The sequence below is a fragment of the Rhododendron vialii genome, chromosome 1a (genome assembly GCF_030253575.1).
Source record: "Rhododendron vialii isolate Sample 1 chromosome 1a, ASM3025357v1".
Lineage (NCBI taxonomy): Eukaryota > Viridiplantae > Streptophyta > Magnoliopsida > Ericales > Ericaceae > Rhododendron > Rhododendron vialii.
The window spans coordinates 46,310,929-46,337,500 of NC_080557.1; the positions used below are offsets into that span (position 1 = coordinate 46,310,929).

A 26,572-nucleotide genomic window follows, 5' to 3' on the forward strand; every position below is an offset into this window, starting at 1 on the left:
CTGTTTTGGGTTCCGCAAAGATGATTGGAGCTGCTCATTTTGTTCAAAATATTTTGCTTAGGGTCTTTGTAAGAAATCATCTTAATCCGATATCGGAAAGGGGGCTTACGAATCATCCAATTTTACTTCAGAATTTAGCTAAATTTTGAACCAAAGTTTGATGATTCGTAATCACTGTTTCTGTTACCGATATCGGATTGAGATGATTTTTTATAGGGATCCTAAACAAAATGAGCGGCTCCGATCATCTCTATAAGACCCGAGACGGGTGCAAAAGAGATCTGTACGCGACTATTGTACTGCCTTTGTTGTACTCCTATCTTTAATGTTGATGCAAATACCATTTTTTCGTCTTTTAGCGGGTGAATTTACTGAACAGTCCATGAAATTTATAAAAAGTGTATGCATGCAGAAACTACTCACCTACTAAAAGACGAAAAATGAGTGCTTGCATCAATTATGGGAGTGTAGAAATCAATTTTCAAATAAAACTATGGAATATTTTTTTTATATTCACTTTTAAAATAAGCTATTTGGATTATTTTGATCTTAAATCAATTTTTTTCGCATTTATTAATTTTGTGTCAAATTTTTGTAAGATAAATATTTAATTATTTTAGGATTAAAAAAGTTCTACTTTCGCAAGGTGAAATTATTCAATAATTCGGGACTAGCGTTACGTGGTACTCCAAATCACTTCATAATCATACATTTTCTTGGAGTCCATGACTAGATACATGAAATCTAAACAATTGTGCGATTCTGAATATCTGAAGTTTAATGCGACGACACTCCTGAATTATTGAATAAATTACTCTTTTGCAAGAGGTGCATGTACGAAACTTAAGACAAAAGGGTGTGCATATAGCAGCTCTCTGTAGCGGTCAAATGACTACAAAACCCTCGCAACGAATCCATAATGTCGACTAAACCTCACCGTCTTTACCGGAAACCAGAAAAGCTTCCCATTTCAGCTTTCGCTCCGCCGCGGCGCTTCCCGATTGACCCCCACGTAGAAACCAGCTCTCTTTTCATCTCTACATCATTTAGTATCTCGTATCAATCGATTCTGACTCTTCTCTGCTGCTACTATAAATGGCCAAGAAATTAGCCAAGAGTCTCTTTTACGACATGGGTAAGCTTGTTTCTTGATCTTTCTTGGATTTTCGTTGAAATAAACTATCGATCTTGTTGGTGATTTCTTGGTCTGGAAGTGGACGTGAGCAGTTTTTAGGTTTCCTGCTTTTATTTGGTTGTTCTATCTTGAAGGTGATTTTTTTTGGAATTTGATGTAGCATCCAATATGATTCATATGTTGTTGGCTTTAGGAGTGTTTATTTGGTGAAGTGTTGTTGTACCATGGAAAGAGAAAAAGGTTGTATTTTGAATAGGAGATAAATCCTATTCAGTCCAGACCCAAGAACAAAAAGAGGGAATTAAAGTGTAAGGGAAAGTCCGCTGAAGTTGAATGATATGATGGGGTGTTTGCTGCCTGCTTAAATTTCGAACCGGCGAAGCTTATGATGGCTAAAGCTTGTTTCTTCTTGTTTTGGGCCTTTGTTTTATGGGTCATGAAAAAAAAAAAAAAAACCCTGAGTTTTTAGAAGATTAAATTTTTAATGTCTTTTGACTTGTGCTTTTCAAATTTCAATAATCAACTTTACAGCACGTTAAGCTGCAAGCATGCAAGAAGCACATGATATGAAACTAGGCATAACAATTCATCCCCACAGTTAAGATACGATCAGTCTGTGAGCTCGAGAAATGATTTTCTCCAACTATATGGGTGGCTACTGCATATTGTTCCATTCTATCACCCGGCAGCTTTGTTCCTGTTCTCCATAGGCAAGAGAATGAGCACTCTTATGCTATATAAATAAATGCCTTTCCTTATTTTCAAGCTTCTTATGCAAACGTTGTGATCACTCCCTATAGAAAGGTCCTCCTCAAAGCACGTCATTAAGACTTTCAATGCCATTTCACGTTGAGTGAGAACTTGTATTTCTCTTCACTATTGAAATCCATATGCAATAATCCTAGAGGGATTAGCATGCGCCATATAAGGTTTTGAGTAACTGAAGGAGTATAAGCTGACTCCTGTAATGCAGAAGAATAGTTATTGTGTATTAGACTGGGTAGTTATTTATATGGAAAAAGAAAAAGTGAGAAAGGAGACCCCCTGTGTAACCTACTGAAGGATGTTAGTGAGAGGGAGAACACTGACTTGAGTTTGATTTGAGCTTGTCACTCAGAATATTAGACTGTCAACACTTGTATGCTTGTGCCCAGCACAAAGAGCTTCTGGTTTGGATTGTGATTTTTGGTTTTTCTTTTGGGTGCAGATTTCACTATGAAATTGTGGAATAAAGAAGTGTCCTATCAAAGGTTAGTGCACAATATTCTAATTAGGTATCAATCACAGTGGCCAAAGGCAGAAAAAGGGGAAGTTGGTGTGTCCAAGGAGGAAAATGATACGTCTCAAGTACCTGTTATGCCTAAAGTGGACAATAATAGGAGCCATTATCGGCCGATTAAGAAATATGGTTCCGCTGATGATGATTCGAGTGATCACAAATGGAGTTTAGAACTTGCTTGGGTTACCAAAGCTCTTGAACCAGCCTTGCAATTGTGTAGGCGGGCTCTGGCAACAGGTCAGTTTTTTTCAATAGCTGTTTTATCTGTAATGTGTTGTTTATGCATTATGTTGCTTACTAAAATTAATGGGATGCATATATATATATAGCCACACAAATAAATCCTGCAAGAGGCATGTCTGAATAATAGCAGCTTGTCATAGTCCCTAACTCGTGTGTAGCATTGTTTATTTTGAAGGCTCATTTCATGTTGCATCGTAAGTAACCTCTCATTGTCTCACTAAATTTCCACGTCCTAAACTACTATATTTTCTCTTGGACAACTATTGGGGAGTTGGCCTTGTAGAGATTGTTAGTCCATTGGATGTTGGCAGACTGATTTCGTTTACAAATTTGCAGGAAATGGATTTGGAAACAAATCCCCAAATAACCCCAGATCACTTATGGAAATTGTTGCAAGCATTCAGCGGAGTAAGTTTGGACTCCATGATTGGAGCCTAAGTGATCTTACAATAGGCTTGTTTCTTATATACCTTCAGCAAGCATCCAAAAATTCATCTGAGGAGGTTAAGGGTGTTCAAATTTTCTCTGATTCCATAGTAAGCACTGGAACCTTGTATTTTGAAAACTTGATTGCAGAAAGCCAGAAACTCAGACATATTTCTGTTCCCTCTGAGTTTTTATATTTAGTTTATCACCTGTTCACTCTGAGTTTACATAGTACTATGTATTCTGCAAATTTCTGTTCATCTATTCTTATTTGTTTTCTCCCTTAACTTCTTATCAGACTATGGTTTTCTAATTTAGGTCCAGGATCTTATCTACCACATAGAATTAGCAAAAGGGGCATATAGGGATAACGCTGCAGGTCTTGCAAGAAATAGCATGCTTCGTGAAAGCAACGTTCTGAAATTTGTCAAAGATTCCAGCATTATGAGGCCTGGATATTATATAGGAGTTGATCATCGCAAGAAACTTGTAATTCTTGGAATCCGTGGAACTCAGACTGTCTACGACCTTATCACTGATGTTGTTTCTTCTAGTAACGAAGAAGTCACATTTGAAGGCTACTCAACTCACTTCGGTACTGCTGAGGCTGCTCGTTGGTTTCTTAGGCATGAGATGGGAACCATAAAGAAGTATTTGGACAAACACGAGGTGGTTAAAATTGATTTTTTGTCAGGATTTGTTTCTCACATCCTTCTGAAGCTTTTTGTCATTGTTGAGACTAATTCATCTACAGGGATTTAGGTTAAGGCTAGTAGGTCATTCTCTTGGAGGTGCGATAGCTTCTTTGCTAGCAATAATGCTTCGCAAAAAGTCATCTAAGGAGCTAGGGTTTAGCCCCGATATTGTTACCGCGATTGGATATGCACCCCCTCCATGCGTGTCTAGAGATATTGCTGAATGCTGCTCTGATTATGTCAGCACTGTTGTAATGCAGGTTTGTTGGTGGTTTGATCATGTTTGTTCTGGAAGTGCAATTTAGTATGGTTGGTTGTATCTCCCCTCTCATAGGTTCTTCCTTTCTTTTTTATCTACAGGATGATATCGTTCCACGGTTAAGTGTAGCTTCTTTAACAAGATTGAGGAACGAAATTCTGCAAACAGATTGGTAATTAAATAAGCTTTACACTCTGCTGATGAATGTTGCTACCTTACCTTTAAATAGGGTTGGAAATCCCAAAAAGACATCTGTGCCTCTTGGTGTCACGAGCGCATGTTATCTGGACATCCATCAATGTGCATACTTTTCCTATGCAGAAGATCTGATTTCTCTGTTTGTTCTCAGCATCGATAAAAAGTGCACCTACTCCTTTAACTCAAATGCTTCTCAACATGAGTCGTTTTATGAAAGATGGTCTAAGAGGGAAGATTTTCTTCCTAACTGAGTACAACTGAATTGCAAATCACCTTTCAGGATGGATCGGCTATTTTAGTCCTCTATCCTCTTGGAAAAGATTTACATGGTTTCTTGAAAGTGTCTCTTTGGATTTACACAGAGGGTTCACTATGAATCTCGCACAATGGGTTACTCTATTGGGTGTCCTGTCAAACCCTTCCTACAAGGGTATTTTCATCAGACTTTTTGCTGTTTCTTTTTGTGCATGGGTTTGGTGGCAGGGTAATCTTGGTTGTACTTATTTAGAGTGTACTACTGGTCTGTTTGGTTGTGTGCTCTAATAACTAGATATGCATGCACAGTTGGCTGATTAGCACAAGGGTAGTTTAGATTAGGTTTAGAGTGTACTGCAGTGGGTTTTGCTTGCGTGCTGTAATAACTAGGTATGCATACATAGTGGGCTGAATAGCAAAAGAGTAGTCTAGATTAGGTATCACCACAGGATGAGGGTCCCACTTATTGGTTCAAATCAATTTGTCATTTTTTTACAATACGATGACACTTATTAAGAACTACACTCTCCCTCGTTTTTCTTTTTCACTATGCATATGTTGGCTTACGGATGCTAATTTTGCATCCATTGGAGATAGCTTATCAACATTAAGGTGTTCTTGTGGTTTTGTCAACTTCCTTCCTCTGCTTTTTGCCAGGAAGAGTGTCTTAGAGAAGGAAGACTGGAAAAATGTCGTAGGTTTGGTAACAAATGCCAAGCAAGTTGTTTCTTCAGTACAAGATGTAGCTCGGAAGCTTGCTGATTATGCCCAGTTCAGGGGCCAGCCAAATGTCTCTGGTAAGGCCTTGCTTGCCTGCAGCTTTTAAGATGTTAATCTATTTGATGACTATTCAAAACCACGCCATTGTAACAAAACTTGATGGGAAAATCTGCGGAGATACTCTAGTATTGCAGTATTAAAAACAGAAGTATTATGTCCTGGACTTTCCTGCTCACATTGTTTATTGGCCCTTAACTTCTACACAATGGGATTTATATTGTGTCTGAGGCGGTGCAAAATGATACTGTTGACAATCTGCTGTAACAGTATAATGTCATGTGGATGCTTTAAATAAGAGTTGCGTTTTTTGTTTTGTGTGACCATGATCAAAGTTCTAGACTTTACCTGCCATACCACTATGAAGATGTGTTATGATGCACACACCCTTCCTATGACGTCAGCATAGTAATGCCTCTACGAGAATTAGCTGATTTCATAATCTCTCTACAATCTTGGTCTTTGATATCCATGGTCGCTACGTCAGTATCCTTAATAAGTTGAACATTTGCATCATAATCCCATAAGTTTGTATTTTACACTTACTTTCTACGAACTTAACCCAAACTTTTACATCTCTACTGCACTAATTGCTTCTATTATCTCTGTGAACAACAGATGTGCACGTGATAAAGAATTCCACCGTAGTTCCGGGAGTCTCTTCGACCTCCAGTGCAATGGGAGGCAGTGCTATTCTTGTTAAGAAGGAGGAAGTTGAGGAGTTGTTTGTACCAGGGACTCTCTATTATCTAAAGAGGAATGTTGAAAATAACAGCAGCAGCAGCGATCACACGAGAAGGCAGTATTTTACTTTGTGGAAGAGGGATCCGGGTGAGCATTTTCAGCGGATAATGCTTTCGAATAACTTGATTTCGGACCACAAATGTGACAGCCACTATTATGCTCTGAGGGATGTGATCAAAGGTAATCCTGGCCCCATTGAGGAAACCATTTACAAATAACTATCAACGCTCGTGTATCCCTGTAAAACTATGTTAGTTGTCTGTGCATTTGTTTCTTGATCTGGAGAGCCATGTTTTCAGTTCGTGAGAGATCTTGAGAAAAAGTTAGGCAGTTTTCAGCTCTTTGAAGTTTTATCCAACTTTGTCACCAGATGTAATTATGCTGATGTTGTTCAATGTTCATTCACAGTAACTGTTACTGTGGTTTAGTTCATATCTTCTTTTCCCCGTAAATGTACTTTTGAATGAGAATATATCTCGTTTGTCCGGTTCCGCATGGTATTCAAATTTTGACCAAGGACAGCATGGGATCCCCGAGATCCCCTATCCTAAAATCATTGTCTTGAGATATCGTCCCCTTAGGACCGAACTGGGACCTTGCCGCGAGTTGAAGGCACTGGGATGGACTTTGTTGTGCTGTCAGCTCACAGCTGCCCCAGTTCATAAATCGACTTTCGCCTTATGTCCACAGATACAGGAGTCCAGATTGCTTAGTTCTAAAGAGAAGTACCCTCAAGCAACCTCCTTTCAAACGTCGATGCTGTTGTGACTTGTCCTTAATGGTTTTGCCATTTTTCTTTTCTTTGTATTTATGGTGACGATGTTCATGTTTTTCTTTATACCTTTCTTAGGTTTAGTCTATTGCTGACATTGCGACCGCGAATTGCTATCCATCAATGTACTTTTGGGATGATAATTGTGACAAGACTAGGTAGTTAAAACCATGCGAGTAATGATTGGTGCCCCCCATTAGTTAATACCCACCTTATAAAAGGATAATGACAGTATTAGCTAGCCCCTAGGGATTTTATAGCATCCAAGAAAAAGTAGAAATATGCACTTTCAAAAGAAATGATTACAAAAAAATGCATTAGAAAGCGAATAGACGGTGTCTTATCAATGATAAAGTTGCCTTATGACTTTATCATTGCGAATCATGAAGTTGGTCGAACAAGAACATGACAGCGAGTAAGGGGATTTTCATTCTAAGCGCAAGCTTGACTCTTACCGCTGGCAATAAAGACCATTGGGACTCCTTGAGGGTTTTCTGATCTTTTAAATTGAAGGCCCCAGAATTAGTCGATGCACTCGAAAGTTGACCCGAACTCCCTATTGGTAATACATAAATGAAGTTGCTTTATGATTACTACTATTTTTTGGGACGCTAGTGGGAGTGTATGCAGCTCAATACATACAATCAGGCCCAAAATGTTTCCCAGTTGGGTTATTTCCCATCTCGCAGAATCTTTGACCAAATTGAGGACCAGGCCCAGCCCAATTTGATCGACCTGATTAATCTCTAATGCTACCTAAGCACAAAGAAACCACATAGATGAATAAATTTAAGAGTGACATGTTTCATGTGTTTGGGCCAGCTTACACGCGACTAATCCTCGAGTCCAATCCACCGTCCATTCGTGGGGGTCCCAATTAAAGCCGGAATATATGTACCATATGGATTGGCCCCGAAAGAGCTAGTTGATAGCATAGTCTTGGTATATTATGCAAGTTTCGTAATACAAAAAGAGAGTATATACTAGTATATATAAGTGATTATATATGCGTATAAAACTATAGATATCGTGTCATAATATAGTGGATGGAAGTGGTCTTAGACAGGCTGGGCTTTTAAACACAGCGCCAGCCTCATTACGAATAAAGATGTGTGGTTTGGTTTCCCCTTTTGGTTCCACAAAAGTGTATTGTACCTCAAAAGTGTAATTCTTGGGAAAGCCCTGGACTATCCACACAATATGTGCCCTCCCACGTTATAGACATACAATGTGCGACTTTCACTACGTACTTACATAGGAGAGAGAGGGGAGAGAGAGAGAGAGATATTCATTCGTGGTGGGTCTAAGTTCCACAAAAAAACACCGTCCAAAGATCAAAAGGAATGGCGAAGAAGAAAACAAGTTTGAATTCAAGACCAGATTAGCTTTTAAACCATATTAAATTAAGGGTGCAAATGAGCCGAGCTTTACTGTATTCGAGCTTGGTTCATTTAGTCTTGCTTACTAAACGAGCTAAAACCCGAGCCGAGCTAGCTCGGCTCGTTTGTAAATGAGCCGAGTTGAACCCAGTTCATTTACTAAACGATCCAAGCCTATACAAACGAGCAAAGCTTGCGAGTTTCTGAGCTCGGCTCGCTTACACCGTTACACGAGTCTAAAACTCGAGATCTGAACTGGCTCGATTACTTAACGAGTTGAGCCGAGCCAAGTCTCGAGTCCAACCCATTTATACACATCATGAAAAAGTTACAGGACAATTCTTTGCTCACATTGCTAGCTGTTCCCCTGGGGTCAAATAGTACTCCTGCATATGAAGTTAACTGTGCCTTTAGATTCACTACATTTGGTTGCAAATTCTTGATGCATTTTTTTAGAAGATTTTAATTGCGAAAAACTACATTTTCCTTTTGAGAAAGAAAAAAAAATGTTGTTGGTTTACATACAAACAAACAACTCTTCAAGGGAAGGAAGATTTGTCAATTTGAAATTCCCTCAAAAAATGGATCCAGAAAAAAAAAAAAAAAAACAAATGCTGAAACTTGCAACCAAAAACGTAGCACAGTTTAATTTTCGTCATTGGATTCCAACTGTTTAATTTCGTGACTAGATTTCTAGTTAGCTTTCAAAGTTAGTATTGGTCCAAAGTCCTAAATTCTCCTTCACCAGTTCCTTCATCACCCAAAAAAAACAAAACAGAAATTAACAATTTGTCCACCGGCCCCCTCCCTGTGTCTCACTCACTGTCATCTCTTAACCCTCCCTTCGAAATGACAACTCCAATAATCGCAAGGATTTCGCTAAGTGGGCATGAGAAAGCAAGGGATGCTCTCCAACAGCCAGAGATGGATGTACATGGGGGCATGTGGGTATATGGGGGCATGTGGGGACACGTGTCCCCATTCGAAATAAAAATATTTTTAAAAAATATTTATGTATAAATTAGCATAATTATAAAAATGTGCTAATTTATAAACATAATACACACTTGTATATATCCCGAAAATACACATATAAATTTAGTTTTATGCCTGAATTTCATCATATGATGTATTTATACTTGTTATACTTTAAAAGGTTGTTTATGTATTTGGAGCTATTCTTTCTTGATTCTATTTATTTTTAACCATCTAAGAGAAATAATTTAAAATAAATGCATCAATAAAACTAGCTCGATCATTCTAAAATTTGTTGATATTCATTTAAAACATACTTTAAAAATTTTGTCTGAGATTTTGTGCTCATTTTTACCTAATTTAACTTAAAGTACGCTTTATAAACTTTTGTAATTAGTAATGCATGCTTTAATTTTGAATGATCTTACTATGGTTGACCAAAAAATAAACTTTCGTCATTATGATTAACAGGTGCCCCACTTGGGTACATTCCTAGATCCATCCCTATCAACAACTCTGGCCTTTGGAGGTTTCCTCGGTTGTTTACGTTGGGCCGGGCCTCAGAATAATTAGTTGAGCTGCGCGTAATCGATCTGAACCGGACATCCGGTTATCAAAAAGACTCCAATATTGTCGTAAGTGATTAAACTAAAACATCATATCAGTCCCTATATTCTGGTTTGGACTTTGAACAAGTGCTTCCTGTTCAAACTACATTTACAAGTAGCAGCATATTTATAAGACTAATTCCACAAGTAACTCTTGAAAATGAAGCTTTCTAAATAATGTTCCTCAAAAAAAAATTTAAAAAAAAATTAATAATGTTCCTCAATCATTAAGCAATAGTATTTTCTTTGTCGTCGGTTTCGAATTAAGCTTGGCTTATTCATCAGATCTAGTCCTTCGGTTGTTATTCAAATGCAACTTCGACAAAGACTCGATCCCCTTAGATTAAGACTTCGAACCAACTTAATTATATTTTTGAGTTAACAATGACTATATTAATTGAATCTCAAGGGGTTATTGATTGGGTGGAGTTAATTAAGCATAACAACAAGTAATTAGTGGCTTAGAGGTTGGTTGTTTCTGCAGTGAAGAATTGCATTGTAGGAGTAGTTGTTTGGCCACAGATTCAAAAAAATGCATTCTGTTAACATATATATTTTGAGAAAAACCCGATGCATGCGCAACGCAGCCTCCTTTTACAACCCTTGAGATATTCACCGAAAGTTTGTAATTTGGTGGTTTAATTCGGGCTCTAAAAGTAGTGTGGTGGAGGCAGGATTCTCTGTGCCGAAAATCCAAATACCTCTATGCCAAGGGGTTGGCCGTTGAAATTTAAAACATAAAAAATACTAATAATCACACAATCCAGCAGTCGACAAACCCCTTAGCACATAGATAGACACAGGGTTTTCGGAACAAAGAAGATCGGACCCCAGTGTAGTGAGGACTTGTGCAGTTTTGTCACATAGTATATATGATTGTGGTACTTAATTCAATATTTTGAAACTTTGAATTTAGTTTTTGTAATGGTGTAAGATAAGATATATATAGATGATGATGATGTGATTCAATAAAGAAGATGAAACCCTAGACAGAGGTGGAGGGGGGGGCAATGAAATGATCCATACACGTGCAACGGCCCCACGTGCAAACGGCGTGTCGGCTTGACCAGTTTTTATACTAAAATCAGAGACACATGTCTGCCTCATTCTTTCTCCAACACTGTTTTTTGTCCCTTCAACCAAACACGCCCTTCTCTTCCTAACCCAATTATTTTTTAAGTAGTACCATATGGTTTAGTTAATTGGCTGTGGAAACATGTGGGGGTACTTGGTACAACCTTTTTTAATGTTACTTCATAACTTGGTTCAAATTTGGATCGCTAGCTACCATATATTATACTAGGATTATCTTTGCCATGCCATATACATATATATACATATATATATATATATATATATATATATGTATATATATATGTGGTACTAATGCTAGCTAAAGACTCAATTTAATGATGTTAAGCTGCAATTATCTACACCGATCCAATATTTTGATAACTCGGTTGCTTGGGTCAATTTACGTGCTTTTCGACTATTCAATCGTACGTAGTAGAGCTCTGTAAGAACTAGCCCCGAAGGAGTTGATATCACGTGGAATCGTTGGGAACAAGAATTATTCCCAAGGGGTGGTGTAGGCAATATTATTAAGTACCATAAGATCAACCATTTGAGCGAGGTTAATTATTTATACTGTATCAACTAAGCTAAGGACATAACTAACCATGTTAATTACTAGTACGTAATAAGAGCATATATATATCTCTAACAATGGAGATCGATTATATATGGAGTGCATGGTTAAAATGTTTGAGAAGTAAAAGTGGAGTCCAATTTAATTCAATATTGTAGTAACAGGAAATCATACCCCCGTCGCAGAGTCGCTCATCTTTTGGAGCTGTTTTAAACAAATCAATTGATTAATGTCGGCAATTATGTATGATCGCTACTTAATTTGATTTATTTTCAACGTACTTGTTCCGAAAAATTGAGATTGGTACCTACCTCTTTTGCTTCTTTTTTTTTTCAGGTGGTACTATAATTAATTACGATAGGAATGGACTAAAATCACTTAATTTTAAAGAGTACCAATATTATGGAACGATGAAGGGAAATCTAGATATATACGTAGTTGTTAGTACTAAGCTATTCAATTATTGATTAATCCTCTAATAGTTTCAATTTATTTGCACATACAAAAATTTGCACCAAATTAAACATGTTACAATTTAGGGATATTAAGTCTTGTAAATTAATAATTAATGAATTATTTCGTAATTTAAAACTTTAGCTTACAATTGATAAAAATGAAGCCATTCCGGTGGAAATGGCAAGAAATATTTTAATAAAAACAATGTTACAATTCACTTGTCCGCTTATTACAACGAGAATAATAAAGAACTATAGCACATAAACGAGAGCACCGACAACACGACAATATCAGAAAGAAATGCGGTGAGGCAGTGTTTATATACATATGTATATATATATATATATATATATATATATATATAATAAAAATAGGATTATATATACATGTACATAAAATGCCGTTTATGTACGTCCACTGTGTCGGTTAGTTCAAAATATTGCACCAAACATGTTACTACAATTTATATTAAGTCTTGTAACTTTATAATGAATGAATTATTTCGTAATTCAAAAACTTTGATAAAAACGAGTTAAGCCATTCTCTATCCTTTTTATTCTGGTTAGTCCACTTTTCTGATCACATTCTCGCGTGGCTTGATTTCCAAACAAACAACTGTAAAAATCACGAGGATAGAAATGTTGTCAACCACCCCTGTCAAGTGGGTGTCAAGCGGTCGATCCGATCATTAATCACTCGGTCGATTTGTCTAAACTTTATACTTTCTAGAAAAGTACTCATATAAATTTATGTACAGAATGTTACTCTACTATGTTGTAGACGCAATAAAATTGTTCTAGCCCAATCAAAATAATATCCCTTATCTTATACTCCATATGGTAATAAGAAGACCTTTTGCATCGCAAATTAATTTGTGTTAGTGTTTTTTTTTTTTTCCGCTGGCGGAAAAGGGAAAATCTATTTTAATGATAATAACATCGTTACAATTCAATTGTCCACTTCTTACAATGAGAATAATAAAGAATTACAGCACATAAACGAGAGTTGCACCGACAACACGACAATATCAGAAAGAAATGCGGTGACGCGGTGCCTATATACGTATGTATATGTATATATAATATAGTATACATGTACATAAAATACCGTATATGTACGTCCACCGTGTCGGTTAGTTCAAAATACTACTCCATAAGAAGAGAACTTGAAAGAAGACCCTTATTTTGTCGTTTTATAGCTGGTGGTGACGTGGAGATGGGTACTGTTGGGCCCGCACGTGTAAGTTAACAGGCCACTCGTGCGGTGTGTCCGTATCGAATCGTTGGAACTTTAAAGTTAGAGAGAGAGACACTAGTGACTGACGCCCTTTGCGTATGTGTATATACACCTTCCACGTGCACCGCAATCCCTATTAAATATTTTTCCCCGTAAAATTAGTTTTTATTATTTTTTTTAAAAAACCATGTTGAAAGAGGGCTTATTCTCATCTCAAAACAAGAAAAATAAATAAAAAAATACTCTCTCCGTCCATTTTTAAGTGTCCTGCTTCGTAATTCCAACTTATTAAAAAGACATCATCATTATACCTTTCACATCAATTTTTTCCTTCACTTTCCCTACTTACCCATCGTCATTACACTTTTACTCACTTTTTAAAATGGAATCTACTTTTATGGACAAAATAGACAATTCACAAACTTTTACCCATTAACTTTACAAAATGGGCACTTATTAAGGGACAACCCAAAATGGAATACCGGACTATAAATAAGAGACGGAGGGAGTAGATAACATATACGATAGAGGTATAGGTTTGTATCTTTTGTCAATTTTGTAACATTTTTAAGAAAAAAAATTTTACTTTTTAAATGGAGGTACGCTATACATTCAAAATAAAAAATTAGATAAAAATCATTAAAAATGAAAAGACACAATGGCAAAGCAGTTTTGAGAGGAGGGAAGACCAAGCACAAATATTTTATTCTTTACATATTTTTAAAAATTCTGCACAATTCAAGCGCTATAAGACAAATTTGGGGTACACTTATAATAAGGTGGAGTGTAAAAGTAATTTTTCAAAAAAAAAAAAAAAAAACTTCAAAACGATCCACTAAACATATACAGTATAATGTTAGAATGGGATTGCATTTAGAGTTTTCTAATTAGAAAAATAGTCGTACGTCTTAAATAATGTTGAAGGAAAAAAAAAAAAAATTGCCTGTATGTAACTAAAATAATCCTATTATTGCACACTGTTTGACATTACATGATCTTACGTAACACTGAATTAATGACAAAAGTGATCGAGATGTTCAGAACGTGTACCGTAATGAATCTGAAGACACATCCAACAGAGCCTAACAGTGTTGTCGAGTTGACCAGCTACGTATGTGCAACATAAATCATTCTTTTTTGGACATATATATGATATATATATCCAACACAAAGATATTCCATGTCGGTTCTAAATATTGCATTGCTCTAATTTATATCCACAGTTATTTTTTGTTACTACCTTATATAAATATTGTTGGGCAAGTATTCAACAAATTAATCAGCTGAGGGAAAAGGTTTTTGACGCATACTAATTAATTAAATGCATGCTTTTGAAATATTCCATCAATGATTTATCTTATCTGATCAACAAACTGAAAGAAGACACGTCCAAATGTGTTTCCCCCGCTTTCCTTTCTTGTTCCTTGTTTCCATTAAAAGCACATACCTCAAAATGTTTAATTATACTTAAACAAAATCATAATAGAAGAGAGAAGTTTTCTTTTGTTAAAAAATGACAATTAAGCAGTTGAGACATCTCGACAGTATAAGAAGATTCCTCGGCAGGCTTTAGAGTACAATACGATTTACCCAAAATAGAAAAATGATTTTTCATACAAAAAAAGAAAAAAGAAAAGAGAAGAATGATTTAATATTGTATGGTAGTATTAATTTGAAATTTTGAACCCTGACGGCCGGTTGGCAAAATGGGCATTAGAAAGTAACTAAAGTGGGCATGAGAGAAAATAACTAAAGGGGCTTGTCCCTTCATGAACAAGTCGCAAGTTCGAATTCCACGAAGCCAAATTAATTAACATTCCAAATCTTAATGCTTCCAAATGTATTCCCGATTGTTAACTACTTCAAGAATCTGGGGTTAATCCAGGTACTGACTCGAACATCCAGTTATAGGAAAACTGTATTGCCAATAAATACATGTTAACTTTTATTACAGGACAAAAACCCTACTAGTTGGCATGGGAATTCAATTAGGTGTATATGAGTTGGCGATATTAATTGTACGGTTCAGAAATACGAAACACATGGCTAGCACTTGATCATCAACAAACATATGATTGAGCTCATGATCAGGTGGTCTCGTTGTGGGCCGTGCAAAGTAGTAATTAACAACTAATTAAAGGCAATTAGGCAAAACCAACCAGGCAAAGCACTGTTCACATGGAAGGTGCAGTAGTGATCTGATCCTTAATTACTAATCAATTCATCAGAAATTCCAAGGAAGTAGGTTAATTATTTGATCACTTGGAGGTTAGGATGAAGTTGATTCTGGTCCTAATTATCACAGCTTAAGTAAATCTGCAATCAATCATTAAAATCAACCATACCCATATAGAATAATGTGTGACAAGTACAAAGTTTAAACATCTAAAGCAGGTAGTTGAGTTTAGGTGAGAGTAACTTTCACATTACTTTTTTATTTTTTTTACAAAGCGAATGTCCGGCCCAACTAGCTTGCACGAACCTTTATTAATTTCGAGATGTCCTGAAGTAGTTAGCGGTCGAGAAACCCTCCGGCTAGATGGCCCCGAGATTTGAATGTTTAGCTACTCTAGGTTTCAAAATGCAATTTCATAAAGGACAAACACTTATTAGCTTTCTCTCATGATCATACCCACTCGGCCAAACCTCTCCGTTTCACTTCTACTTTTTACTTTATGCGCGGGAATCCGTTGATCCCTTGAAGTGTTTGTTTTGGAAAACTTCTCTTAGAGCATGTCCAATCCAATACTACATTTGTACCTCTATTATATTCAATACAGATCTTATGTTAAATGTATTGCAAGTTAATGTATTTTCAAAAGTAATAAATTTATGGAAAATAAATGCAAAAAATAATCGTTTGATGAATGAAATTAGAATTAAAAAATGAGAATAGTAAAATGGAGAAGATCCTCCATAATTCTTTTTAATACCCCCACGTATTTGGAGTACCATATATCCTCCATTATCGATCGTCTCAAAATGGAGAGTGAGTTGGGAGTGAAACTTTCATCCAATAGCTTTAAAGTAGAGATAAGAGTGTCGGTTGGAGATGCCTTTAAAGCAAATTGGTGGAAGGTCCAGATTCACTCGGGTCAAAAGTTTTTTTGTTTTTTTTTGGTTTTACCATCAACTAATAAACATAAAACTTCCTTGTTCCTGTCACAGTCTCCATTTTTATATATGGAATAGAGATCGATCTCCATTTTAATAAATACGTACGTACAAAAGGTTGTATATAGCGCGTCATCAAGATTCACAATAAATTATGAGAACGGCCACGCCATCATGTTTTCTAAAATATTTCTCAACTGCATGTTTACTAATGGAGTAGTACTGCATGATAAGGACACTTGTCAGTGTCGCCCTTTCACTGCAGGCACTCAATTAAGTTAATTAAAATTTTACTAGTTTCCATTCCATCTACGAAATCGGCGGTTCCGATCAGATGATGGGCTCCTGTTCTAGAGACTTTTGCTAAGTTACAAACCTAAGAAAACAGAAACAGTAGTCCCCGAAATTTATTTAAAAAATCCGATGAAAAAGAGATATATCGAGATGGTGCATGCATGTTAATTAGATATTCCAATCGATAGAAGAGAACAAAATTCACGTAAAAAAGTGCCTTTGGAATGACAAGGCTTTCCCAACTACAGAGTGTTTTAATTTGTGAGAGATAATTGAACTAAAGAGCAAATAGATAAAGTTAAAGGGTGTTCCCTTTCAAAGGAATAGTTGGAGCCATCCTTTATACATTATTGAGGTGGGGAAAAGTTGGATTAGTTTAATGAATCCCATTAGTTAAAAACATGCCTTCTTGTCCCCAAAATCCTCCTCTCTTTTTCTTGTTCAAGTGGCCAACAAGTACACATGACTCAAAAACCTTTTACCTCGATCACCAATCCCATGGTGTAATTAAATTAAATTGAATTGAAGATATATATATGGTAATGGCTGCCAGGGAGGCTAATTAATGCCATGCACGAATAACCCATGTCTTAATACGCCCACGTGTCTTGTAGCCCTCCGTAGGTTAGCCGGCCTCGTCGTAATTTTTTTTCAGCGGTACTGTAAGAGCCAGGAATCAAAGTTGGAGGGGACTAAATTAGGAAAGAAATTTGTGCAAGCTAGTGTAGCTAAAACAAATCGAATAATTAATATTGCAAGTCAATGAAGATAAGAGACATAATAAGCGTGAAGTTAGAATCAACAATGTATGTGATATATTGTAGATTAAAGTCGTGCCGGTGTAGCTAAAACAAATCGACTAATTAATATTGTGTTATATTGGCTCGGATTATAGTCGTAGTCTTTCCAAAATAATGTAGGAGTAACTTTTTTTCAATGAATACTTATAGTCGAATTAACTTCATAGATTACAATTTACCGAGCGCATCTAATACAACTGAAAAAGACTAATTGCACAGGTGAACGACAAATAACACATTCAAATCAAATGAAGGATATATACAACCAGAGATAAATGGACCTAACGGTAAGTTTTCGGAGAAGCGCGTGCAGGTTGTCGATGAGCTGTTATCCGTATGGATCTTTCTACGAATCGTAAGTTGCTTACAGCATACTTACCACAAGCAACTCTAGGAGCGGAGACTTTGTCATAGGATTAAGAACAAGACAGGTGAGGTGAGGTGAGGTGAGGTGAACATTGCAAGCTAGGCAATGAAGACAAGACATAAGCGTGAAGTTATAATCAACAATGTACGTCTACCATATTGTAGATTAAAGTTATGCCGGTGTAGCTAAAACAAAACAAAACGAATAATATTGTATTATCTAGGCTCGGGTTATAGCCAGAGTCTGTCCGTAATGATGTGACTTTTTTCAATGAATGATTATAATCGAACTAATATCAATTAGTCTCTTTCTACAAGTCATACATATATAAGTTGCTTACAGCATGTATACTAAGCACCCAAAATTAAACTTAATTACCACAAGAAACGCCAAACAGAGCCTAAACAACACAATTGTAATCGAAAAAAGCTAGCTATTATTATAAGTTATAATTAAATGGAGAAAGAGGGTTAAGTTTGGAGGGTCATTATTGATTAGGGTTGGGATGTGTGGGACCAAAATGCACATTTGGGCACGATTAAGGTCTACATGTTGGTGCTTACATGTAACACAAGAAAGTGATTAGGATTGATAAATGATTATAAATACGATTAGTTAATCGTATTAATACGGTATTGCTCGACAAGCTGTGACAGGTGAGGCTTAAATAAATCAAATACTTATGAAAGTAGACGGCAAAACCTTTTATCTATAATAATTTCTCTAAGTTGTGCTTCCCCCCAAGGTCAGGTGTTGTATTCCAGTGTCACCATCTTTTGTTTTGTTCATTTAATTTTTGACGTATACTCCTTTTCTAGTTTATTCACTTGTTTTTTGTTTTCTCTTTAGAGGGGGGAAATCCAAGGGGAATGGCTTCTCTGCCATTTGAGTTTGATCTGCAGAGAGCAATCTGTGCAATTCTAACTGTCTAAAAGTCTTTTTAATGGGTAGATTTTGAACCATTAATTTTTGAGATGAATGAATGAGATGATCCTACAAATACTTTTCTGTAGTCCAATTGGAGAGAAGTTGAATCCAAATCTTAGCTTAATCTTAGTTCTTTTTTTATCAGCCAAAAACTACCATGAAGAACTAAAGATTATTAGTTCTTCATGATAGTTTTCCTTAGCAAAAGGGACTTTATTAATCCAAGCAATTATTAAAGCAATTATTATAATCATTAAAACCATCCCAAGGAAGAACAATGATATGGTAATCGCATTCGGTGATAGTTTGTCATTTCTGAATTGGTGAGAAACATGACAGGTGGGGGCCGTTCCATCAATCCATTAGACACAACTCACATGATATCCAAAACGTGATCATCAAAATGTAGTCAACATAGTATTATTGCCCGAGGAATCATGGCACAGTAATAGTCACTTTTTTTGAACGGCGAAAAAGATATATTTCATTAAAACAGAATGAAGTACATCGATAAAAAGGACGGAAAAAGATAGCATCACAATGTGAGAATAATATCCTAACGAGGTTGGCACCCTACCCCGTAACAATCATATGCTATTCAAGCCGAAGATTGATATATAAGAAATCAACCCAACCAAATTACAATAAGAGAACCGAGTGAGGCTTACAAAGCAATAAATGGAAGTTGAAAAACTTCCCAGTAATACAGTAATGGTCACTTGAAAATCAAGCGTCTCGAGAAATTTTAGTATGGGTTTCAACTTCCACTTGTGCTGTTAATTTGTAAGTTGGGCCAATTCATTATGTTAGATACCGAGTGTGAAAATTTTAAATTCATCCCAAAATCAATCGGCAATAAATGGAGAGATCTCAAATGTTATTAATTTATCACTCATTCAAGTCCCAAGCAATGTGAGACTATGTTTCCTTAACATCCTCTCTCACGTGCAGCCGCGTTTAAGATCTGTCACGTATAGCCTCTTTTTGGGTCTATCATCGCACAATCTTTTTACTAGTTGGTCTGTCATCGTGGGGTGTGAATTTTAATTTTTTTTTTTGAATTTTATAAAATGTGAGGTGGAACGGGCCCCACTCTCATACCAAATGGAAACTTTAAATCTTTGTTGGGGACATGAATTGGTGATCACTTAATAACATTTGAGACTTCTCTACTCATTGTCAATTGATTTTGATCGAGATGAATTTAAAGTTTCCACTCCGAGTTAACAAAAAATGAAAAAAAACAAAAACAAAAACAAAAACGAAAACGAAAACAAAAACAAAGAAACTTCATTGTACCCGATATTGTATAAAAATGTAGTTGTAAACCACAATGGGTACCATTACAACTACTATTGGTACCGTATAATGTATCAACTTGGATTATAAAAGTGTCTCAGTTTTGCACATTTAGGTAAAGATACTCGTGTCAGACAATAAATTTAAAAGATCATTTGTATCTTAAGGCCAAAATTGATAGTACTAAACCATGGTCGTACGTAATGTTGCAGACTCCATCAGCTAGAACATGAAAATTTCTAGTTGTCTACGCACTCTATATTAGATGTGTGCAGTATGCACCCATTAATTATCAATTTTGAATTCATAATATTTGCATACGAAGTTATTAGATGATCAACCTTAAATTCATAATCAACCTTAATTAATGTGGTGCGTTAACCTTACTGTCTTGACGCTGAGGATTTTTATGCATCATACATATATGAGTTCGTATGCACATGTTATGATCACATTTGCCATACCAATATTGAAGATTCATGGCTATACTAAAAGGTACTGATACATATCGTACAAATCCAATCTGCAGTGTACTGTACACGTCAAAATATAACAATACTCCTGAGTCATCGAATGAGAACTTGTTATTCACTAATGCTTTTTGGTGATCATATTTTGGGTACCTTATGATGTGTCACAACTGTATTGATAAAGTATAATTCACTAGTTCTGTACGCGATGACATATCATATGGTCACCAAAGCGAAAATTTATTCAATATAATACTTTCAGGGCACCGCCACATGGTGTCGGCCCCAAAATCATTCTCCACCACGCCACACATTTGTGTGGTCTCCATCACAAAATGTGTGAAGCCTACATACATATGTATTATAGAAGAGTTTGCGCACCACGTGGCAGTGTCTCAGGGGCATGGAATAATTACTCCACCAAAGCATTGCTGCTTCTTTCTTTCTTTTTTCCGTACCACCAGTTCATCAGATCAATCATTGACTTACAACTAGCCTTCTTTTTTTTTCCAATCGGTAAAAGACTTTATTGATCATTACAGAATAGGAACATCCAAAGAAGCTTCACCACATACCCAGCTGGGAAAATATCTTAGCCAGGATGTATGCGAAGACAACGAAAGGGCATACTTGGCTAAAGCGTTAGCCGGAACAGGAGATAAAGCAACTAGCTAAGTGAAAAGAGTCCCCGCAGGTGACTACGTACATCTGAACTGGCTTTGACACTTGCTTTGCCTTGTAGCAATATTCGAATGATAGCTTGTGCATCTCCCTCTAGAATAATCTGATCCCGTGCTTCATCACTTGCTACCGCAACCAACCCCAGGCGATCGAAAACCCAGGGCGTCCGCCACTTCTGCCGATGTACTCACAGCTACTGGAAGTGCCTCCGCCCCCAGAATATTACCTCTATGACCCCATATTACAAAACCTACTCCTCCTTTTCTGGTTCATGAATCATAAGTCTCATCGAGGTCACATGTTCCATTCTCACGGAGGTTATGTCCAGTCGTTATTTTCAAAGTCTCGAAATTAGTCGAGGTACGCGCAAATTGACCCGGACATCCAATTAACAAAAAACATTGATCTTGACTTTGCCTTGTGACGGTGGAAGCCAGCCCTCCTGTACCTCTCCATTTGCCCTCTCTCTGCACTAGTTCTGCCTCTGTTAATTTGACTTACAACTAGCCTCCCTGCCTTATATATTAGCATCCAGTTATATATTATGTGTATATAGTATGCGATAAGGAAATCTCCAAGTAAGTGCAGGCAAAGCAACATTACATTACATTACACATATTATCAAATGCGTCTCTTAAATCACTAATTCTGCATCCTAGTTCTAGCTATGGCTAGGGGGAACGAAATCTCTCACGAATCCATGCGGGCCACAAAGCCTGTTTCGTGGGTCAGCGTAGATCTGTGAGACATTTCGTTGCCCCTCATCACTAACGCTAGATTCGACCTTTTGAGTCACAAATTAATCTCTTCTTTCGAAAATCAATTAGAGATGAGCACTAAATGATAGGGAAATTTTACATAAGAATATACAGAGAAAACTGCTTCGAAATAATGTGACAGTGACATTAAAAACTTATCAGCCCGTCTATTATGTTTTGATATGAAATGGATGCCGCAACACATTTTTATGTATACGAATTTCGCACATAAATTGTTTGTTTGTTTGCATCTATCCGTACGTCTTCAAGCATGCAAAGATTAGCTAAGACTAAAACGAACCCATTTTTTCCCCAACCTTATACCTAAAATATTTGTACCATCAACAGCTAATTAAATGTAGTTGTATTTATCAAATTTCATTAACCCAAGAGAGACGCTCCCAAAATGAGCTGAAAAGAACCCAAGCAAGAAGAAATGGGTTTGGTTTATGCTAGCTCTTTTGTCCTTTAAGGATGTTGAATGGAATCTCAAATGCCAGTATAAAATTCCAAGATTAATATAACCAAAAAAATATTACAATCTGTAGGCCATTAAGGAAACCATGCCCAATTAACAATTCATTATAATATTATCCACCTCTCTCCTCCCTCTGGAGCTTATAAACATGGTGAATTCTAATGCTTTCTTTGCACTAAGCACAGAGCAAATTAACTCATTCCCACAAAAGACATAAAATCAATCAGGAAGAGATGACAGGCTCTGGCTCTCCTTGTGGTGCTTGCAAATTCTTGAGGAGGAAGTGTGTGAGGGGTTGTGTTTTTGCTCCTTACTTCTGCCATGAACAAGGAGCTTCCCATTTTGCAGCCATTCACAAGGTTTTTGGTGCTAGCAATGTCTCCAAACTCCTTGCTCAACTCCCGGTGAGCGAACGCTGCGAGGCCGCCGTTACAATCTCGTACGAAGCTCAAGCCAGGCTTCAAGACCCCATTTATGGATGTGTCTCCCATATTTTTGCTCTCCAACAACAGGTATATATCGGCGCATACCGATAAAACCCTAATTTCCTTTTTGCTACTTTTTTTAGCTTCACTTGTTAAATCCATGTTCTGACTTTTTTTATAAAATTTTTGTAGGTTGTGAATCTACAAGCACAACTAGCTTCTCTCAAGGAACAAGCAGCCAGGAGCTTTACCAATTGCTCCACCAATGCAAACTCTAGTGAAAGATTTTGTGGGAAGTTTCCTTCTTACCCACAAGATGTTCAAAGCTGGTTTCAATCACAAAATCCCGACATGATCCCCCAATTGGATCCCAATACAGCTAGTAATTTCGGGAACAATGTCCCGTTTTACGAAAACGGGATTGCGAATCAGAACCCCATGGGGAATTATGAGAACCAAATGAAAGTAGAAGAAAATGTGTCATTTTCCAGCTTTGAAGAGGGTTCTTCCCATCACTCCATGGATTCCCTTGATGTGCAAGCAAACTATAGGCAATGGCCGCTACAAGACGACGACGAGCTTCAGTCGATCGCGTTCGGGTATGTTCAGCAATGGTCATGTGCAAAATGAGGCTAGAAATCCAGAGAAAAAGGAAAATGGCATGGGTGAAGATGATCTGCTCTGTCAATTTTGGAATGTTATGCACTTTTGGCTGCCATAAATAAACTATATAAGCCCTAGAAAATGTCTATAGAATCAAAGAAACCCTAGCTAGCTATTTAAAATCTACCCTATTACTATGATTGTTTTTCTTAGATCTTGTGTAATCTGGGATCTGGTGTCAGATTCTCTGACATATTAGGTTTTGCTTCAAGATAATGCCTTTGTTTATTTATCCCTAGTCAAGAATCATCAAGACCTATGAATTAAAGTTAAGAATCTATTAGCAAGTCAAACATATTATTTTGCTTCTTCTTCTTAATTTTCACAACCTAGTATGTTTCTTGGGGAGAAATGATCTTGCAAAATTTCACACACTCAGTGGAAATTAAGCAAGAATCTAACAAACTTTATTTCTTATTAGTTTTCAAAATCTAGGTGTAAGTTTGTTGGAGGGATTATCTTTGCAGGGTTTTGCAGGTTTTAAATTAAGACTATGGAAAAGAACTTCCTGCCACAAAATTTGTAACAATTTTGAGAAAATGTTCGGATGGGCATTATTTGTGAGGTAATTTGAAGTCTTTTTGCCCTCAATAAGCTTAAAGATAGTGAACTATGGATTTGGGGTCTGGCCCTTAAGGGAGTGTTTGGGCTTAGTCCCAACAATTTTTCCTTTTCCATCCAACCCTTGATTGGATTCCCCTCCCCCTTTCTCCTACTCGATTTACCCTTTGTAGAGTTTTTAATAAAATTTTATTTCCTTAAAAAAAAAAGAAGAAGATAGTGAACTATATATGGAGTTTGGTGTTTCCTCATGTGAAGACATTAAACTAGGTTGTGAATGTTGTTCTGGAGAATGCTTCATTGCAATATATTGTAGAAGATCTCCTTCTTTGTAATGTAGCTTTGTGATCTAACTCCCATGGTCTTTGTTAGTTCCAGTTATAAGGTAGTATGATTGTTACATTAAGCGCTATAATTTTCTTAAGCATAATCAGCTTGTTCGTTTTGAGATTTTGAAAGAGATTTGAGTGGAGAAAGATAAAGAAAATGTATTGGGGACTCTGTGTAGGGGCTTTAAAGCCCCCAAACGAACAAGTCCAATATGATTCAAATAAACTAGAGAGACATGTGTCGTAGAGTGTAAAGCCTGTTAGCGTTATACATCGAGCTATGTTGTCGAGTCCTTTAGTTTTTCCTTGTCTATCTCGAGCGTTTGTAATATCACAGTGATCAAGTTCTCATATATAAATCCATCATCTTTCTTCCTTAAATCGAAAACTGCTGCTTCAATCACAACTCAACATTGGATAGATCTCGTAAATCTGGTGTTCTAGTACGACTGATTTATTCGCTTTTCTGGCGTTCAAAAAAAAAAAAAAACGAAGGAGATTTCAATAATAATAGAAAGAGCATCTGGCCGGTACGGTGTTCCAGAATTGCAGCATAAACATGAGAAAATTGTGTGCCCCATTTTCTAGTATCATAAGTATTTTGCTTGGATTAAAGTATTGCGTCTCCATTTGTTAGGCCATTGGAGTTTAAAGTTTAGTCGTGACATTCTCCGACATGCATTGCTCCTTTTCCTCTACATTATGGTCCTTGTTGGTCGCCTGATTAAATTTCAAAATATTGATACATAGATGAAAAATCCTTGCATATATGAAAATCCAAATTAGGGAGGTTTATATTTTCCTCATGTTGGCAGGGGAACTATCTTTTCACATATTTGTTAACATCTCTCTCTCTCTCTCTCTCTCTCTCTCTCTCTCTCTCTCTCTCTCTCTCTCTCTCTCTCTCTCTCTCTCTCTCTCTCTCTCTGTGTGTTGTAGCCAGTTACCTAGCTTTGTCTTACAATGATACTTGAAAGAACTACTGCTTGTGGCCTTTGCTGATTTTGATTTTCGCCATGTATGGAAGTTTTTTTTTTTTTCCCGGTAAATGTACACTTTCATTGAAAACCACAAACACGATACATCGATCAATGTCCAGCCAGGACTAAAAAACCAAAACTGCCTTAGCCAACTCCCTCAACCCTATCGTAACCCGAAGAGTTTTTCCGCATTAGAGTTAAACTTGATTTTTTTTTTTTTTTTATTGGCAAAAGATGAATTTTATTAAAAAACGGGAAATAGGGAAAGAGATCCAACAAAAAATTGAATGATACACCGCAAGAGCAAAGTCCAAACAACCCAAGGGTCTACAAGGATCCAAAATAAATAAAACATTAAAGCCCGATCCAAAACCCAAATAAAACAATAAGCTCCAGAAACACCCGATCCGGTCCAAGCCTGGACCGGCCTGCCCAATCCATCCCCCAAAACCCAAACCACTACAGCCACCCCTCCGTGCAAACCACCGGCGACCCACTCTATCAACCCTTTTGGGATGGATCAGATTCTTCATTTAACTTGCTTTAGGAGGACACACACGCACAGAGATATATATAGTACAAATGATATCAATGGTTTTTATCAGTGTAATTAGAATTAATACAAGAGAGCAATGGTTTTTCTGAAGCAGAGGATCGAGTAAATCCTTGTACCGGTTCTGGGTCTCTTGTGACTATAATAAATCGCGGCTTCGCAAGACCAGCGATACGAAGCTGAGCCCCGACACCTTTTTGTAGCTCATGGAAGTAGATGTGCAGTTTTACCGTAAATCTTACTCCCTCCATCCCTTAATTTTAATGTCCAATTTCACTTTTCCCAAACTTTTAAAAATTAGTTATATCTTTTAATTTATACCATTTTTTATAATTTTCAAAATTTTGTCTAATAGAACAAATTAAGATCTATCAAATAAGATTTATATTGCATATAAAAAATAATATACTTTGGAATATATAAATGATTTTTAAAAATGTCCGGAATAGTAACATGGACATTTATTTAGGGACGGAGGGAGTAGCTAGGATTTATGAAACTATGTTATGCCAGAGAATGAAGCATTGCTCTAAAAGCACGGGATGGTTACCTGATAGATTTGGAAGTAGATTTTTGTAAAAGTGTTAGTTTTCAACAAGTGGTAATCAAAAGTTACGTAGTTTATATATGAATTTGATATGAGTTGATTCTGAAGCCTGAATATATATAGGTGATAAGTCATTGTTGTACGTCAATGTTCAAAGGGTTTCCTTAATTAGCACAAGAACGTAGAAAGATAAGAAAACGGCAGAGAGAGAGAGAGAGAGAGAGAGAGAGAGAGAGAGATC

General features: G+C 36.6%; 2 protein-coding genes across 2 annotated transcripts; both read left to right on the forward strand.

Annotated features, from left to right (window-relative positions):
* Positions 1 to 882: 882 nt before the first annotated feature.
* Positions 883 to 6,446, forward strand: LOC131321637 (uncharacterized). Its single transcript, XM_058352525.1, has 8 exons — positions 883 to 1,135; positions 2,343 to 2,651; positions 2,994 to 3,193; positions 3,402 to 3,752; positions 3,838 to 4,038; positions 4,139 to 4,209; positions 5,148 to 5,287; positions 5,886 to 6,446. Exons 1-8 carry the CDS (start codon positions 1,096 to 1,098, stop codon positions 6,227 to 6,229), a joined length of 1,656 nt encoding a protein of 551 aa, XP_058208508.1. The 5' UTR covers positions 883 to 1,095; the 3' UTR covers positions 6,230 to 6,446.
* A 15,999-nt stretch (positions 6,447 to 22,445) lies between these two features.
* Positions 22,446 to 23,589, forward strand: LOC131321647 (LOB domain-containing protein 14-like). The gene is made up of 2 exons (XM_058352535.1): positions 22,446 to 22,785; positions 22,891 to 23,589. The coding sequence occupies exons 1-2, from the start codon at positions 22,507 to 22,509 to the stop codon at positions 23,326 to 23,328; spliced, it is 717 nt and encodes a 238-aa protein (XP_058208518.1). The 5' UTR covers positions 22,446 to 22,506; the 3' UTR covers positions 23,329 to 23,589.
* Positions 23,590 to 26,572: the final 2,983 nt, after the last annotated feature.

What these genes read in the sequence shown, in the direction of transcription:
- LOC131321647 (XM_058352535.1), top strand. Translation starts at nt 22,507, where the DNA reads ATGACAGGCTCTGGCTCTCCTTGTGGTGCTTGCAAATTCTTGAGGAGG. An exon ending in TTTTTGCTCTCCAACAACAG is followed by an intron (nt 22,786 to 22,890) that starts GTATATATCGGC and finishes AAATTTTTGTAG; the next exon opens with GTTGTGAATCTACAAGCACA.
- LOC131321637 (XM_058352525.1), top strand. Translation starts at nt 1,096, where the DNA reads ATGGCCAAGAAATTAGCCAAGAGTCTCTTTTACGACATGG. An exon ending in GAGTCTCTTTTACGACATGG is followed by an intron (nt 1,136 to 2,342) that starts GTAAGCTTGTTT and finishes TTTTGGGTGCAG; the next exon opens with ATTTCACTATGAAATTGTGG. An exon ending in TCAGCACTGTTGTAATGCAG is followed by an intron (nt 4,039 to 4,138) that starts GTTTGTTGGTGG and finishes TTTTATCTACAG; the next exon opens with GATGATATCGTTCCACGGTT.